Raw genomic sequence first — 18816 nt, 5'->3', positions numbered from 1 at the left:
AAAAAATAGTATTCCATAATTTACTAAGACTCCTTTTTTGTTTTGAAGAAAATTCTAAATCAGAATTCATTTGCTGTCTATAGATTTGTAGCTTATAATGATTTGGCAAAAGATTCATCATTAATACTTATCTGTTTAAATCTTTATTTCATAAAAAAAAATTCTTTACACAGTAAGTAACCTGCTTGGTCTTTGACATATATATGATGAACCTGGTGAGAGCCTTGTAACTAAACAGAATTGACTGGTGTAAAATCTAGATATTTTATTCACACCATAGATTGTCAAAAAATGTAACCAGCCTTATCATAAGTTCTATTTGATTTTATTGAATTTTGAGGATTCAGTACTATTTCTTTGATTCCTGACTTCAAAGTCTCTGTAAGCTTCAATTACAGCAGGTAATAAGAGCATTAAACATTTATCCTTGTAACAACCACCTGTGTAACTATGATTAAGATCAAAATTACCTGTCTGATTAAACAGCAAATTAATAGATGCTTATATTTCTTTTTATTTTTTTAAATTCCTTTTAAAAGTTATAATCTTAATATCCAAAGTTATAATGAAATTACTTTGAATTATTACTAAGAAATTCTTAAACAATACTTTTTTTTGGTTTAAATAGTATTTTAAATACAGATGCTTTAATGAATTTCATATGCTGTTAAAAACTTCAAATACACATTTTTTTATTTCAATTGCATATAAATTTTTGAGAATAATCATATTTGACTGTAATTTTGAAAAATATTAATATATTCAAAAATTCTTGGCCTTACACTGAACTTAAAGGTCAGCTGCAATGCTGTTGGGTATACACTTCTAACCTGAGATAACACCGATTATCATCACCCAAACATGCCTCACAAATTATGGAATCTAGTCTTCTTAACTTTATTTAATGATACAAATTCAATTACTGTTTATTGAAAATCTTTAAAAGTTGGACAATAGTGTCAAAAGAAATTATATCAAGTTAAAACCCTCAGAGCCATCGCTGTATCTCTCACCTGCCCAACCATTATTATAAAACTTGAGTATGTCTAATAAAAAATTCAAATCTTAATGATTTCCTTCTGGCAAAGTTCCGTTTCTTCAATTTAAAGGAATACAATGTTGAACATGGATTTCAGAACTCAAGTGCTTCATTAGCATTTATAACAATGGCTACAAAAAAGGGCACAGAATATAATAAAGGTGACAAAACAGTTTTCTTTGTTTCCTCGTTTTGAAAATTCTCAACGTTCAAGGAATGATTTAGCGTCTTCCCTCTGAAAATGAATTAATTTCTACCTTGAATATAGCCATGTCTTAAATGGCTCGTGCCGCTAATTCACCTGAAGTGGTATAATATAAGGTTTCGAGTTGCCCGATTAAAGACCTCAACACATGGCAAAGGACTGACAGAAAAGAACAGTTACAAACTGAAACAAAAACCTTACAAATGTCTTTTCTGATTAGTTTTTTCACTGCCTCATGAAAACTGAACATAAATCTGGGTTCTTAAAATGTTTTAATTATTTTAATAATCAGCTGTAAAAAGAAGCTTTATTGTTGATCTGTCAGAGGAAAAAAGGTAGTTGAATGGGCTAACAGACCTTCGCTTTTCAAACATGCAGTTTCCTATTTATTTTAGAAACAAAACATTTGAATGAAAAGAAAAAAATCCTTATATGAAAACTTTAGCAAAACAATTATTACTTCAAAAGAAAGATTGACATACATACACTCACATCTATGTTTAAAATAACATAAAATACTAAATTCTTGTTTCAGTACCATTTCAGACTATATATATAGTTCAAATTTATATTTCCATACATATAAACAACAGAAATCAACTGTTTTGTAAATGTTGTCCAGTCAACTATGGTATAATGTTGTCCAGTCAACTACAGCATAATGTAAGTTTAACACACTTTTGGTTTTAACTTTTCAACTGTAGAAAGTCAAAACCATGCCAACATGTACAGTGACTGTCACGGAATAGAAGTTCCTTCATAACATAAGTTCCAAATGGAAACAATATTCTGGAATAGTATTTCCACTGGAATAAATATTACAGTAAATGTTCCTAACGGAATAAATGGTATAGAATATTTGTTCCAACAGGAACAGGTATTATGACATTGTTTATAACAAAGTTTCCATTGGAACTTTTGTTAGGTGGAACAAATATACGTTGACATGACAACAAGACAAGACAATCTAGTCATGTACAGTGACAACAAGACAAGACAATCTAGTCATGTACGATGACAACAAGACAAGACAATCTAGTCATGTACAGTGACAACAAGACAAGACAATCTAGTCATGTACAGTGACAACAAGACAAGACAATTTAGTCATGTGCAATGACAACAAGACCATTTAAACATGTAAAGTGAAACAAAAAACACCATGTTTACTTGTGAAGTCACTAACAACAAGACAAGACCATATAAACATGTACAGAACAACTGTCTTCAAAACACAACTTTAAAAAAGAATTTTGAGTAGCATTGAGGACAAATATACTAACAGACCCACACATGATGCCCATCCTCTAAATAAAGCAAACCCAGTGACATAAGACAACTAGAAGTGGAAAGCCAATTCATCTCCAAACAGTTAACTGTGGCAATTATTGTGTAGTCGAAGAAATTCATTTCAGACTATTATAGTGACTGGTTATAGTCAGTTTGCAGTATGTGAAAGAAATATACATTTCATTTCTTGAAAAAGCTCTTAAAATATCAACAGTAATATTTTTTTTGTTTGAAAAAATTAAGAAGGTAATCTACTGTATCAAAAACAGAATATCTAATGTCCGAACAAAAGCTGTCTCACTGGTCATATAAATCAAATTATCTGTAGTTAAACCACCTACGGACAAAATGCAAATCATCTAAATGCAAATATTCTATCATTTTTACTTCATGTGCATTTATACATATCAATTAAGGGTATTCTTTATGATTATAATTGTCAATTTTTCCAGATGAAAAATCCAATAAAATAAATGTTCTCAAAATCTGCACAATTAAATAGTGAATAAAAAATAAAACGACAGATTTCCATGGTGTTTCTTTTGAATATAAATGAGGCTGAAATAAATTTCACTGTCAACCAAGCATATAATCTTTTTTTTATCAATTAATCCATCTCACTCAAAAAATAATGATGAGCAAATATCGTTGATCAAATCTCCCGACATGATGGTAGCATTTGTTGAGGTGACAAAAACATAAATTTGTAGCTGTATTCTATTATCGTTCTGCTTTGTAACGGATCTACGGCACGCGCTACCTTGCTCCCTTTGGGTATTTATTGATATTTGAACAAAGCCGAATGTCACACCTGAATGGGTTTTAATGGAAGTTCATTGAGTCAGGTAAACGGTCTTTGGTCTCTGGAGAAGAAATACTCAGTAATTTCCCATCTGTACACTTTTCCTTAACAATCTCTTCAACCATTGAAAACACTCAAGTCTAAAAGAATTTAATCACAAACTTTCCTAGACTTTACTTGCTTAAAAAAGATATAATTAAAGCTGCAAAATAAATGAAACTGAAATGCTGTGAGACCAGATGACCCTTCGTAAAAGTAATTAATATAGGTCCAAATTGAATGTTCTTATGGACAACTTTTGGATAACACTCAAAGAAAGTTCTTTTGAAAGAAGATTGACTGGTTGGTAACTTTCACATGTGTTAAAACATTTGCTTCAGTCAAAATCAAACTTGGAATGACTATAACTTTAAATGACATACTTCAATAACATAAATATATATATGTCAGTACTCTTCAATCACAAACAATTATCTTTAAAGTATAGCAACCCTTAATATAAAGTCAATTATTCTATAATATACCTGGATGAACTCATAATGAATTGCCATGGAAACAGAAATTTATATCAGAAATTGTATCTCCAATATTACCCATTTCCTTGGAGAAATATAAAACATTTATCATTTAATGGACTTTAAGAGAATTTATCAATACCTAATACATAACAGAGCAATGTTTAAAATTCTCATTTTTTTTCTCCTCTTTAAGTTGGAATATTTATAGCCAATTGGCCAAATAAACACTCAGGAAAACTTTGCTCATAAAGTTAAGCTCTACAAAAAGTTTTACTCTTTAAGTTAACTATATGTAAATGTTGAGATTATAATAGTTTGATCAATCCCCACTATCACACTATAACTAAATATTATTTCTTCAAGTACTTGAATATTCTTACTTAGTCCAATGATCAATGCAAAAAGTATTTTGAAACTGGTCAGTCACTCATCAGTACTTGAGTCATAGCTAAAATCGAAACAACTGAAAGATAAAGTCATGAGAAAGTCACCTACTTTCTTCCCCATCTAAGTCAATGATCTCAATTGTACAACCATAAATATGATATGTATAAACAATACTTATATTTATATTTTGTCATAACTGAGTCATAATACTGATGTTACACTTTTATTAAAGGATATAAGCTGGTAAAAAAAATACCTTTTTGATATTGACTTAAATTAGACATTTTTAAACTTTAAAAGATGCAAAGATGGACTCATCTACTATAACAAAGGATTTCAGAAAATATCACACTAATGATTCTATCATTAACATTCCAACCCTAGAACAATGTACAACACCTTTGCCAAAATACCTGACGCCATTTTGATCTACCTGTTAGCACACTTTGAATAAATTATGTTAAACATATATCATTTTTGAACATTCAGAAAATCCTGCTAAATACATTTCAAGATTTTGAAAATAGCAACCAAATTAAAATCTAAACTTTTTCTATAACATATATAAACATTTGTGAAGAATTGCTGTTGAGATTAGACATTCCACCTGCACACAATTATATTTTTCTTTTATAAATTCCAACAGTCATTCTAAACATTCACAAAGAAAGTACAGAAAATAGTTATTGACAGCAAAAATGATGTGGATCAAACCAAATGTAAGTATTGAGGCTAATACCTCCAATCTAGATAAAACATATATCACCAGACTTCTGTATCTATCAAAGTTAAACCCTGCCACGTTTGTCCTACCTGTAACCCTGTAAAAGTTTACCTAGTTTCTTCTTTCTCAGCCTAGTTAACATCATCTTTGAGAAATAAAGTTTTGATAATCCAAGAATGTGTATAATCCTCTCAGATAATCCTTGTAAAATTAATCTTTTACATCTCTTGGTACCTACGGTTTCTACCTTAAGTACCAGGTTATGTCAACAAAAATCTACTTTTCTTACTTTAGTTACTATGGTAACTGCAGCACACCTAGTAGGTAACAAATCTTGATAGGTGTATCTGAGAGGTACCAAATGGGAGTCAAGTGAAAAGTTCTAAAACTTTGACAAAACTTTTATTGAACAACAACAAATGAATTCTATGAATTTTCTTCACTCTAATATTAATGCCAGTGATTCTGACACTTATACAAAAACATTTTTATCATTAAAAAAAAACTTTTTAGCTGAGAGTGCTGCATGTTTTTTAGTATACAAAATAGCATTAATGTTTAACACCTGTCCTCAAGCCTTCATCTTCAATATAGCCACTTGTCTTTTTTCTGGAGGTTGCACTTTTAATGAAGCAAATACATATCTACATATTCAAGGTAGCAAGATGATACCAGACTAATTTGCTGTTTGTATATGAATGGTTTGACAAATATCAAGGTGCAAAGTCAGAATGTAAAACAGCTGCTAATGTTTTGTCAACAAGCTCAGGACATTTACCCATATGGTTACTATGACAACTTGTAGACTGAATAATTTCCCTAATTTACATGCTTATTCAAAATTCAATCTATCTAGACAGGGGATATATCATTCCTAAACTTTTATTTTACATGGAAAAAGTTAACTAGATGCATTATTATAACTTTTTTCAGGTCCAAAATCTTTTTAATGATTGAATAGAAAAAGACACATAATGAAATATATATGTTAAATTAGAATTTATTAGAATATATATAAAAGGAGTATGTATCCATGGATCCAAATGAATCTTCTTTTATTTCCAAAAATAAGAATCTTATCTTTAAAAGTCATTTTTTACAAATAAAAAAAATCTTATCATTCACCAAGAAAACTTTCAATTGATTGTTCCCTCCCCCCCCCCCCCAAAAAAAAAATTGTGTATCCAAAGAAAGTCAATCTTAATTGATGCAATTTTTATGCTAACAAAGGTTGAGTCATACTTGACAATATTCAAGCCATCTCTACAAGGCAGCCTAGATACCCGTCCATTGTTAGGACACAGTTCTTAATTTCTCAATACACTAGATCAATTAAGACACACACGTTGGATTGTGCGATTTCTCAATCTGACAGGATTCTTTCAGATTACAGAAATATAAAATGACATCTCCCACACGCCAATTTTAATTTACAATGTTTTTCCAAACAAAGGCTTTGCTAAGACGATCACCCTAGGCTTTGCTTAAAGACGATCACCCTAAAGTAAAATAAGGTCACTGTCATTATCTCTTTAAAAAAGTTTGAAAGATATAAGAGAGGTGAGGCAACTGTTTAAGAAAAGATTTTTTAATACTGTCTTCACCTTTTTTTCAAAACAATAGACTTAGAACTTATCAATGAAATCCAAAAGATAGTGATAACAACAAGATACACCAAAAAAGTCAAAAATATCTTAAAATGCACAAATTCTCATTTATTCTGATAACCCCATAAAAGGCAGGCATCATTTCATTTATATTCTAATATTATAACTTCTCTGATTAACTTTCTTCTTGACTTGTTATTAATGTTTACACAGAGATGAACGTTTCTACGATTTATTCCACGTCTTTTGTCTCTTTATCAATATCAAAATCCATTCGCATGTTACAAAAGGAGCTAGTGCTGCGACCTAAGGATCAGCCAAATGAAAAGGTAAACAGAGCCAAGAATTGGCAATAAGACATTGAAAATTGTGTTTACTCTCAAGATTATTTTTTTTGTCTAGAAACAGGTAGTTAACTATTTCTCTCATTTCTCTTGGTGTCCTTCTGTCAAGAAAAAAAATTGATGGTAATAAATGTAAAGAATTTCATGATATATCTGTAGGTAACAACAAATATTTCAAATTTCTTTAAAAAAAACTGTTCTCTTTAAAAGTCCCATTGTCATTAGAACAAAGTTTTCTTGATGAAATTTTTTAGATTGAAAAATTTCTTAGAAAGAAAACAGAATAAAATCTCATCATAACTTTTTCTTGAAACTTGGATCGACTTGGACGGATATATTCTAATTACAATACAGGGTTTTTGCTGACTAAATTTTTGATGAAACAGACAACAAGTTAACCTTTGATAGTCAGACAACTAGTTTTTTAAGAAAGGAAAACTAACATTTCAAATTTTTTCAAATCTTTTTCAGATAACAGTCAAGATTAAATATATATGTATGTACACTTTTCCATTATAAAGAGTATTGTAACAAATCAAATGTGCTTCCAAATTTTCAAATCGCTGCTTTCAAATTCTCACAGATTTTTTTTATATGCACCTTTCCCCAACTGTAATATCTGTTTAGACAAAAGGAAAATTGCCTTCTCACTTAGATTTCCACCTTCAAAAATAAACTGCCTTTGATTGAACAAAATACAACTCATATTTAGAAACTTTAAATTGCAAAATAATTGAATTCTGATGAGAAGTATTATTAGAACCTATTAAAAGATTGTTTACGCTGTTGGTCAATATACTGTAATTGTCTTTACACCAATTTCTGACTAAAATTCAAAATTTTAATAATTGCTTTATAATTTGGTTGAAGCCTTCAATATTCTTCTATAAATAAATCAATGTTTGGTTTGATTGACCAGGTGATGAAACTTATTTTTACATTAAGTGAACAGATTGCAGCCTTAGGAAGGTAGGGAAACCCTGCTGTACAGACAGAATGCAGCAAAGCCCTTCAAATGGACATGTCTTAATTACTGATGACAAATTTAGTAACAACGGAATGAACAAATTTAATCCAATATCCAGAACAATGAAGTAGTGTCACCTGAGAAATACCTTTAATTGACAAAAGTAATTAACAAATTATACCTTGTTTAAATTGGTTTCCGAAGCACTCATTTCTACCTGTCATTGATATGTATAGGAGATTGATGAGTATAATGATGACAACTGATGACACAAATGTTCTAATAAATTCACCTTTTACACACTTCCAGCTCTCTCTTTTTTTTGCAACTATAAGTATTCCATTTCAAGTTCAAGTTTAAAGGTGTCCATAGTACTCAGATGCCTCACTAGCACTATCATTTTCTATGTTCAGTGGATCATAAAAATTGGGGTCAAAACTCTAATTCTGCACTTAAATGAGAAAGATCATATCATAGGGAACATGTATACTAAGTTTCAAGTTGATTGAACTTCAACAAAAACAACCTTGACCAAAAACTTTAACCTGATGCAGGACAGACGGACAGACAGAAAGACAAACAAACAAACAGACTGAACAATAATGCCCCCCCCCCCCCCCCCCCGATTCCTATACCCAAGGAAATTCCATGAGAGGGCAATATGGTAGGTGAGTAATATCTGGATCGGATTCCCAAGAAGTATTTAAATCCGTCATGGGAATCAGAACAAGATTCTACTACTGAATAGCACAAAAAAAATGTTTATAAAGCTTATGATATACGTCTTTTATACTAATACAGAGATGCTGCTGCCACTGAATACGTGACTCTAAGGTTTACTCTTCCACCTTATGTAATGGAATTAAATATTTTGAATGTTCAAAATTTTTTTCAGATGGCATGCAGCTTATAATGCATTTTTAATTGGTAAATGTCTCCATATTGAGAGATACATGAAAGATAGATAAACACTTGTTGAAAAATTCGCATTAAAATAGTGAGTTAAAGGATTCACTTTTTGTCATACTTCAGTCATTGTATTTCTGATTTTACGTTTTATTAGAACAACTATTGTAGTAGACAAGGTATGCTCACTAGGTGATACATAAATAAAAGGAAAAGGAAACAATATCATGGCATGAACAATTTCAATAATTTCCTGCGTTTGTCATTTTACAATAATTACACCTGAGCATGTCATTTCCAGCAGAAAGCTCTGAAGTCTCATTAACCAGGATCACTTACAGAAATTACCTGGATTTCTACAGAGTATAGCCAATAACAGGTAGAACTACCACAGAAAAACTTCCCAGGAGAGTAATAAAAACACTAGGTGCTTTTCTCATCATGTCATCATTATTTTTATTATAATTTGATTAAAATCAATGACAACAGAGTTAAGCTAATTACAGGTGGTTGGAAGACAAAAGAAATTCTCCAAGGAATTTGTGCAGAAGTTCAAATAGCTTCACAGAATATATAGAACTGAAAAAGGTTATGAAAACATATAGTAGAACTGTTCAACTTAAGTTCATTATTGGACTCGACAAAAGTTATCATATCCTATTGTCAACAAAAACAGAACTAATTCAACAACGGCATATTAAAAAGTTTCAATACATACAATTGTTCATTAGAGTTAAAACCTTCAAATGGTAATCCCCTATTCTAAAAGGCATAGTAAATGAGAGTAAAAAATAATTGCTGGATAAACAAAAATACAGACAAGTTGATTGCACTTTAAACCTCAATTTTGATACCAACAGAGTCTGGGTAAAATAAAAAGCCCAAAATTCATGTCTCAAACATTATGTCTCATGGCGCTTATTTTCAGAACACCTAGAACTTCACATAGATGTAAATATTCTCAAGTGTGAGAAGTTCATCAATTTCAAAGGTGCAACCAATCTAAATGCAAATTATGGAAGTTCCCAAAGTAGACATGATTCAGAGACGAAAGAATTGTTTTATTTTTTTAAAGCACTGATTAAACCTGTCGTGAGGTATAACTTGATGAATATATAAATGCTGTGTAACTTGAGTTTGTTTCTCCATGGTAGGTTTCTGCTTACTTCTATAATTAATAATGGAGTTGTTCATGGCTCAAAAATGAAAGAAATAAGAAACAAGAAAGTGCAGATCTGTCTATGATACAGACAAGGTACACCAGAGAATGACAAAATGACACTTTATGTTCAATCTATAGAACAACAACATAACTAAGTTTCAACATACATTAGAAACCTCACAAAAAATATTTTATAATCTGTCTTAAATCATAAGGTGCTTAACTTTGTGTAATTCATGTGTTATTGCTGTTCAAATTAAAACTTGGCTGAAGTAAAACTGTGGGGTTACCTGATGACAGTAGCTATATATAGTGTGTGTTTCTGATAGACAGACAGAAGAGAAGACAGACAAACATGGAGGTGGACCACAGGTCACTAACAGATTGTGATGCTACCCTTCTTTGATTGGTTTAAGGGGGACAAAAAACTACATTTATTACGTTTTCAATCTCATTTTTCAAGTTTCAGACTTCATCTCCAGCATCTTCATAAACATATGTAGGTCGAACATAGGACACTGCTTACGATTTAATTTATTAGGAACCATATAGCTCAGAATTAACCTAATCTGACAACTTAATTAGATTAAGATATTGTTTTTCAAGGTGTGTTGTTTTCCAACAGGTAAATATTTTAATTTACTGCATATCTGGTACCTTTCAACAAAAGGAAAGTTTCAAAACACACCAAGATCTAGGGATTCAGAAACTTAAAATGTCAACAAAATATCTTTTTTTCTAAAATTAGACCAGAAAGATCAATGATTATTGTATTAACTTTGATTTTAGAAGACCAACCTTGTAACCAACCAGTATTGCATGGTGCAGTTTTTGTACATGATCATTTTTATACCAGAAAACACTATAATCAATCAACTATTTAGACACATTAGATTAGTTTCATTTCTTAAAACTTTGAAAAAATCTTACATATAAAAAAACGTAAGAGGAGTTTCCATTTTAGAATTCTAAAATCATATGAATTCTGAAACAGTTGCATTTCGTTCCCTTGGAGCATCTGGAGCTGTTTGAATGAAAGTTTTCTAGTTTGATACAGCCCCCTAGTTACACCTGATGCAAAATTAAAACAATAGCCCACCTTTATTCACCTGTATCAGTTTTAATAACTATTATAGATAACAAAGGTGAACAGGTGAAATTTATTCTGATTTAAATTTCCTGTTCCAGACCTACACTGATGATTCAGTTCTCATATGATACTTTCCTTTTTCAAAGGTTAATTCTTTAGTTTACAATGATGAATTTTCAGTAGATGGTTTTATATGTTGGGATTTTTTTATAAATGTAAAGGAAAGTTTTCTCTTGATATAAGATAACTGTTATGGTGCCATTCGAAATCAAAGCATAAAATAAAAAAACTACATAAAATTGTATATAAACAAAGGAAATAATTCTCCATCTTTCTTTTATTAAATCACTACCAAAATCACAAAAGATATTTAAATCATTCAATATTGTGGAATTGCATACACTACCTCATTTTCAAATGACCCCCCCCCCTTTTTTTTGGACGATCAATGCATTTGAATGATGAAATATAGCTGGAAACATCCCCCCCCCCCTTTTTTGTCTTGGGTTGGAAACCCCCCTTTTTAAAATGGCTGGATCCGCCCCTGAATATGGAAAACATGGGTGCAGTATAATAGCAGGTCTCATTGGGGTCTAAGCATGAAGGATTGGCAGATTTTTTTAAAACTTGACACGTACAAGTCAAATAATTAAACATGAAAGCGGGAAAGGATTAAGTTTGGTGGGACACTCACTGGAAATAACATGCACTATTATGGCAATGAGACATCTATAAGAAAAAGAGATTTACTTGCCATACACATTTATTTTGGACCTAAGCCATGCTTACAAAATTTTTTTAAGGTTGTAATAGGAACCACACATATCCTTTAAATTAGGATATTTTTCAAACAATACTATTTTCGTGGAGTTCAATGATAAAATATAGAAAATGAAAAACTTCTATAAGGGACATGTATAATTCCAGAATTGAGCTTGATAAACACACAATTTTTTCCCCTCATTTCAACAATAAAAAAAATAATTGCTGTCTTACCAACCCTATATTTTTTAAGGTTGTAACAGGAACCACACAATACTTTTATTTGGCCTAAATGCTTTTCTTATAGTTCAGGATCTGTTTTGTCTATGTGTTATATAATAAAATAACTCAATTTTAAATTTCCAGAGGATTGTTACACAGAAAAAAATATCTGCACAGCTAAGCTATTGCATCTTTGAGAAGAGTACTAGGATCTGAAAATTTTACTTAAAACTTCTTTTATTGTCATTCATCTTTTAAATATAAACGATTCTCCACAAATTTTTCAAAAAAAATATTGACAATTTTTTTACTTTAAAAAAAAAACCATCTGTATGGTCTATTAAAACAGTGAAGAAGTTGTTCTTTTCATTCGTTCTTTCGTTAGTTGGTTTATACAGTTATACATCTCACAGCTGAACATTCTCATAACAGAACCAGCCCTTTTACAGGTAAAATAAACAACCAATGATACACCTGTCTGAAGTGAAAGACAACCAATCACACAAAAGCTTTCAGTCCTATTATCTGATCAATAAAGAAAACAGCTCTACAATGATAGCATTAAATAGTTGTAATCTCAGGTAATTGTTACAATTTACCTGATTTTACCTGATTATTTACAGTTAATCTGGTCAATAAATCATAAAGAGATGTCATAAATGATATTAATCATATTTAAAATGTTGGTTCATGGGATTTTTAACTGCTTGACAAATTGCAGTACTTAACTTTTGCTCATTTTTTATTTCTTTGCTTTCTTATCAATAGAAACGTAGAAAAAAATAAGTCCATAAAAATGTTATTTTATTAAAAAAATCATTCTTCATGTTTAAATAAAAATTTGAAAAAATGGGAAAGTGTAGAGAGGACTACGCATTATAAAAAAATTTATAACATTTTTTTTCTTCTTTCAAATACAACATAAACAGAAATAGTATAAAAATAGTAGAATAATGACTGGTTAAAAACAAATTAAAAGATCTATGTTTTCTCTTCATTGTTCTTGGACAGGGTGATCTACTGTATCCATTTGTTTAAACAAAACTGCATCCAAAATTTATTGTTATTTTGAACTCAGAGGACCAGAATTTCTCTGAGTACAACATTATTAAGACCAGGATTTTGATTTCAATAACTAGAGCCAATGATTTTAATAATAAATCAGTACTATTAAAATCCATGTCTCACCAGGTTTTTTTTAATTTGTTCACTTGAAACATATACTAATGTTTACTGCATATCCATTCTTTTTTTAAAAGTTAAATTTTACAGAAAACAGTTTGTTACATTTTCAGGAATGGCCAGGTGCAAAACCAATTTTACTGTTTATCTTTTCGTCTAAGACAGCAGGGATAGAAACACTTAATAACAAACTGTAGCAGCCAGAAACCTCAATTTTATCCTTGTTCTTTTTATTTTAACCATTAATTATACTGTCAAAAAATTCTGTTAGATTATGATGAAATGACAATGTGATCTTTTGGGGTGTAAATCATTGGGTGTTCAGAATGACAGGTCAATTTAAGAGGTTGTGTCCAAAACAGCTCAGGTGTGATTATTTTGTAAGTAATTTACCTGCAGATTATCTTGTCGTGTGACCAACACGCTTCGTCACACGACAAACTTTTATCCTTTTTTATTGTATTTATATGAGACATTTACATTACAAAGACTTTATTATTATTTTAGAGACTGTAACTAAGACCCATAACTAAAAGATGGCTTAAAACTAACCATGAAAATTATGGGGTTGGGACATCTGATGTGAGGCCTCTTTTTTTTCAATATTCAGCTACTGCTTTGAATGTAGATCAAAAGGCAAAAAATAATTCTGCTATTGTTCATGAGAGGGTTTAGAAAAATTTAAAACTGATTACTTCAGGTTCACCTTGCCTCACTTCAATCATTTATTGAAAATTTTCAAGTGGACATTTTATTCAAAATATCTCATCTGTTCAAAATGAAAAGAACAAATGTCAGTTACACAGGATGATAATGATACAACCAAAAGGTAGTTACAAACCATTGTTTGCAAAAATGCTAATTCATTTATGCTGAATATAATCAGTTGCTGTATTAAGTGGGAGGTTACAAGATCAAGCATTTATTTAAATGAGTATTAAAGAAATTTACATACAATGCGGCAATAATTTTCAGGTGAATTAAGCAGACAATACCCCTAAGATGTGGTATGATCAAAAGATTTACGGATTTACCTGAAGTTTAACCTGGCCTTCTGTTGAATTAATTGCTTCAGCATGAGAATTTTTTTTTTGCACCACCAGAGTTTGTACAATTTTATATAATTTCCATACAATTAGTTATAGTACATAAAATGCTTTTTATGTTTTTATAGAAATATCATGTGTTCTGTGAGTCTGAATGTTTGGTTAACTTTTGATGAAATAACTTCACAAAATTTTAAATAATCAAAGACAACATGTTTAGAAAGACCTCCAGTAATAATTTATTACACCTAAACCTCTGAAATATCTTTCAATATCATTTATGCTATCTGTGACCCAGCTGAATAAACCCTAACGAAAACCCATTCTATCTTTGCTGCAGGAATGATACCCAAAATACCTGTGTTGGAGGATAACAACACTCACTCTGACTGGGTCATGGAAGGAGAATTTGAGGCAGATTTGGCTGTTTTATTACTTTTAGATATATATGGCTTTAAATAATTTGTCTTAATGGACACAATGAAGTTTTTTTGTAGGAAAGATACAATAATGTGCTTATAAATATATAAAAAAGAACAAGCATGTAAAATTAACATAACTTAAATTAACCAAAGAACTGGACAAATCAATTTCTTGAGGTGATGGCACTATTTATTGATGACATCATGAGTACGAGTTAAATCTACACAGGCAATAGTCCTGTAAGAGTTCAAGGAATACTTGATCTAGACATAATATTATAACTGTTTTTTTTTTTTAATAAAAAGTAATAAACAGAATTAACAGAGTTATATGATGTATGTGCTTTCACATAAAAATATCTCAGCATAATGTCCTTTACCATTTATATAGATTGTGAGTTGTTCAAGTTTACACCTCAATAAATTCCACCAAAATAAGCTTTAATTGCTAAAAGAGTTTTTTTATATACTTAATTTTTGAAAATCTCAAAATGTCAAGTTGCTTCAGACCACTGTTACCTTTGAATTCTTACTAAACAAAAGATTTGTGGTTCCTTAGCTAGGAAAGAACATTTTTTAAAAGCCTGTTGTATTATTCTAAAATTTCCAATACAAATCAAAAGATTTTGCTGCTAAATCTAAAAATTGCTATGACCCAAAAATATCATATTTTGAAGTCAAATAAACAAATTCTTCAAGTTAGAGGTAAAAATTTGAAAACTTAAAGAGATGTATCAATAATTAAAATAGACTAAGAAAAGATAGAAATTATAAATTGCAAGCATTGCTGACTGTTAGAATCCAGCGATTAATTGATTTTTATTGTACATTAAGTGTGTAGAATAAACTAATATTGATCTCTATAGAAATTTTCCTAATTCATCATGCCTTACATTAAAAGGAGAAACGTTATCTATAAATGTTTGCTAAAATTGACCAATAACTGCCAACTTTACATTATCTGACTCAAAATGATCAAGTTCTTCACAAAATTTATGTTCTATTTTGGATTAGAATTGAGATTTGATGATTACTTTTTCAGAACATTGGCTTTTTATTTTGATGTCATATCAATCATGCATTCCTATTTTTCAATTATTCACAGACTTTAAAACTTTTCTGGTTCTACATACTTTCACATACATGAACGAATTAGGGATTTCAAAAAAAACCAACTAGTCTTCTAACAAATTATTGGAATTAATTAGCTCTTTCAATATTGAAATAATAATAAATATAGCTATTTCAAAAAAATCAATGAGTTTCAATTATGTTCAATGAAATATATTTCCCAATGATCCAAGTTATAATGTTACCAGAGATTTTCCAACTAAAACTTCAAGACTTTCAACACCTGGACAAAAATTATGTGACAAAATTACCTACAATTAAATACAAGTGAAATCACTTGGTACACCATGTATACTGGCATTATTTCAGAGACAGATGTCCAAAAATAAGTTATATAAAGAGACAGAAGGATGATCTATATATGAAACTGATTTCTGGGAATTTTAGAATTATGTTTATTAAACCAATTGATAATGTATTCTTTATAAAAATAAAATAAAAAAATAGTTGCTACTTATTAATGTCTTAAACTAAAGAAAACTTCCAGAAATTAAAAATAGATGTGAAACACCAATACACAGATTTAAAAATTTATATGTATAAAGTATAATGGTTTCATCATCAACAATCAGACTTATATTTTCTGTCCCAAGAAGCTGTTAATATTTTTTCCTTACATTCTCTGTACCAAATAAATGGTAATAGTCATATATTATATGCAATTAAACATATTTTCATATTAAAAAGGTTTCAAAATGCTGTATACCATTAAAACTCATCAAATAAATCAATTTTATCAAATCAATCAGTCAGAGAAATGTTTACCACCAGTTGTGAAGGAAAGGGATATAGTTTTGTTGTGACACTAATTCCTTTTTTCCTTTGTTTGAAAATTATTCATGAAGCTCAGCATCTCATTATGTTAACAGTTAAACTCTCAAAAAGTCTTGCTCTTTCCCCCTGTTGGTATCAAGGTGTTCAGTCTCAAGACCAATTTAGAATATACCTATGGGATTTATCTCAATTTCTGAAATTTGAAACTTTTCTATGTGGCTGTAATCAGTTTAGATAATGTTGTGTCAAATGTTTTCAGTATGACCTAAATTATTTTTCTACCTTTAGACAATGTACACCTTGAACATCCAGGTTTCCTCCAAGTTTAATATGACTAAATAAGTGGGCGTTAACAAAAATATTTTTATTACAACTTTTTGCACCCATGATATATAAATATAAATTTCTGTTTGTTCTATTTCATTTTGTTTCTAATTTAAAATAACTTAATTAATTATAAACAAACAAACAAAAATAACAAACAAAAATGAACAAGTTGTTGTTATAAATGATCTTAAAACAGTGAATTCATATTATTAAAATTCTAAGTTTATTAAAAATCAAATTTAACAAATTGTTCAGATATTTATTTTCACCAATTCTTCCATATATACTTTTTTAAAATAAATAAAAATAAAGACATTATGTAATAACACATATCATAAAAGTAAAGACATTTCACAAACAGCTGATAAGATCCGCCATCATGATTTAGTTTATCATATTATGATGTTGATGAAGTCGAACACTGACAAAATGTCGATTTATAGGGTCACCTATAAATCACACCTTTGCAATAAAATTTTATATTTCAGGTTTAAAAACATGATTTTCTCAATTAAGTTGTAGTAGAATATTAATTTTTCATTCATTCTTTTTCATTTTCGTAAAAAAAAATTGTCTCAGCATCACTTTCAGTGTCAGGTACAGCAAGGTAGAGACACCTAAGAAATCTTACACCGGGATACTAATCTAATGTCTTACTTTGATATTATTGAAGAAAAGGCACCATGGAAGCCTTGATTAATAGATAAATATATATTTTTAAGTTGACTTACCATTTTTTCTCTTGGGGTTTGTCTGCTTTCGTCTTCCGCACCTGTGTATCACATCTGCCATGTTTTCATTTGAGCAACTTCTAACCTGGTAAATATTATTGCGCATGTACTGTTACAAAATCAAATGACAGTTTCCGGTCAGGTCTACTTAATTTGTCTTTTTTTTTAATAATTAGAAAAATAAATTAAAGAATCTTCAACAATACATTTAATGATGACAATCAACGTTATGTGAATATTTGATAGCCAAGCAAAATGCAATGCCGGGAAAAACATCCCGAAGTGTCCCCTGCACAGGTACCCCGTAGTATGACACCTAGATATGCAGGTTTTTTACAGGAAGAAAAAAAAGTATTTAAGAATAATTAAATAAAATAGCTACCCCGAAGAAATCAAAAAAAAATTATAATGAATATCTTCTGAAGTTCAACTTTGCTAAGTTAAAAGATCTTATAAATCAGCTAACTGCAGGTAAATCGAGGGTAAATCTCTTGACCAAAAAAAAAATCACACACACTATGTAAAAGCACTTAAAATTTTATATACCATGGCTTCTGCTTAAACATGTAAAATATCCTTATCCCCCCCCCCCCCCCCCCCCCCCCCCCATTATTCAAATTTTGCAATGGAATTTGTGGTTAAACCAGCACACCTGAACAGGACTGCGGATAAAGGTAAAGCAAGGTGTGTTTAATAATCTGAGTTTGAAATGCGGCTTATTGCTAGAACCCTGATTTTGCTGATTCTCACAAACTATTCTAAATAAGTTTTGCTTTTAAAGAACACCGATATTAATCTCAGGTCATCCTTTGCGACAGTCACCTGGCGGAATATCTACGTATTAATTTATGAGTTTCGAGAATTTAATTTTCTTAGAAATTAAGAGGGAAACGGGGGAAAATGAGACAACAATTTTTGTGAATGATTGTTTAAAAAAATAAAGTCAAGTTTAATTTATAATATAATTACAACCTGAAAGGTACCTCATCTAGACTTGAGTCACATCCTCATCAACAAAGTTTCGGCCATGTTGTTTTTCACTAGGGCGTAAGAAATTTGATATTTCTCCGATGGATTAAGCTGAGTGATGCTTTCTAAACAAACATTGCTTTATACTTTAATATCAACCTTGTTTAACAGACATTTGTATTTGAAACAAAGAAATAAAATATTTATTA

At 30.1% G+C, this 18816-nt stretch overlaps 1 protein-coding gene across 4 annotated transcripts in view; it reads right to left on the bottom strand.

Moving 5' to 3' along the window:
* Positions 1 to 17944, bottom strand: part of LOC139513079 (zinc finger E-box-binding homeobox protein zag-1-like) — a 39767-nt gene extending 21823 nt beyond the window's left edge. For 2 of the 4 annotated variants that reach the window (XM_071301230.1, XM_071301229.1), the window contains exon 1: positions 17639 to 17772. In XM_071301230.1, the coding sequence (XP_071157331.1) occupies positions 17639 to 17744 (106 nt within the window). In that variant the 5' untranslated portion in view covers positions 17745 to 17772. Of the gene's footprint in view, positions 1 to 5076; positions 5226 to 17638 lie in introns of those variants that run through there. The other 2 variants (XM_071301231.1, XM_071301235.1) reach the window with 2 other exon arrangements.
* Between the last annotated feature and the right edge of the window lie 872 nt (positions 17945 to 18816).

The sequence above is a fragment of the Mytilus edulis genome, chromosome 2, assembly GCF_963676685.1.
Source record: "Mytilus edulis chromosome 2, xbMytEdul2.2, whole genome shotgun sequence".
Classification (NCBI taxonomy): domain Eukaryota; kingdom Metazoa; phylum Mollusca; class Bivalvia; order Mytilida; family Mytilidae; genus Mytilus; species Mytilus edulis.
This window is presented reverse-complemented; position numbering and strand designations above follow the sequence as displayed.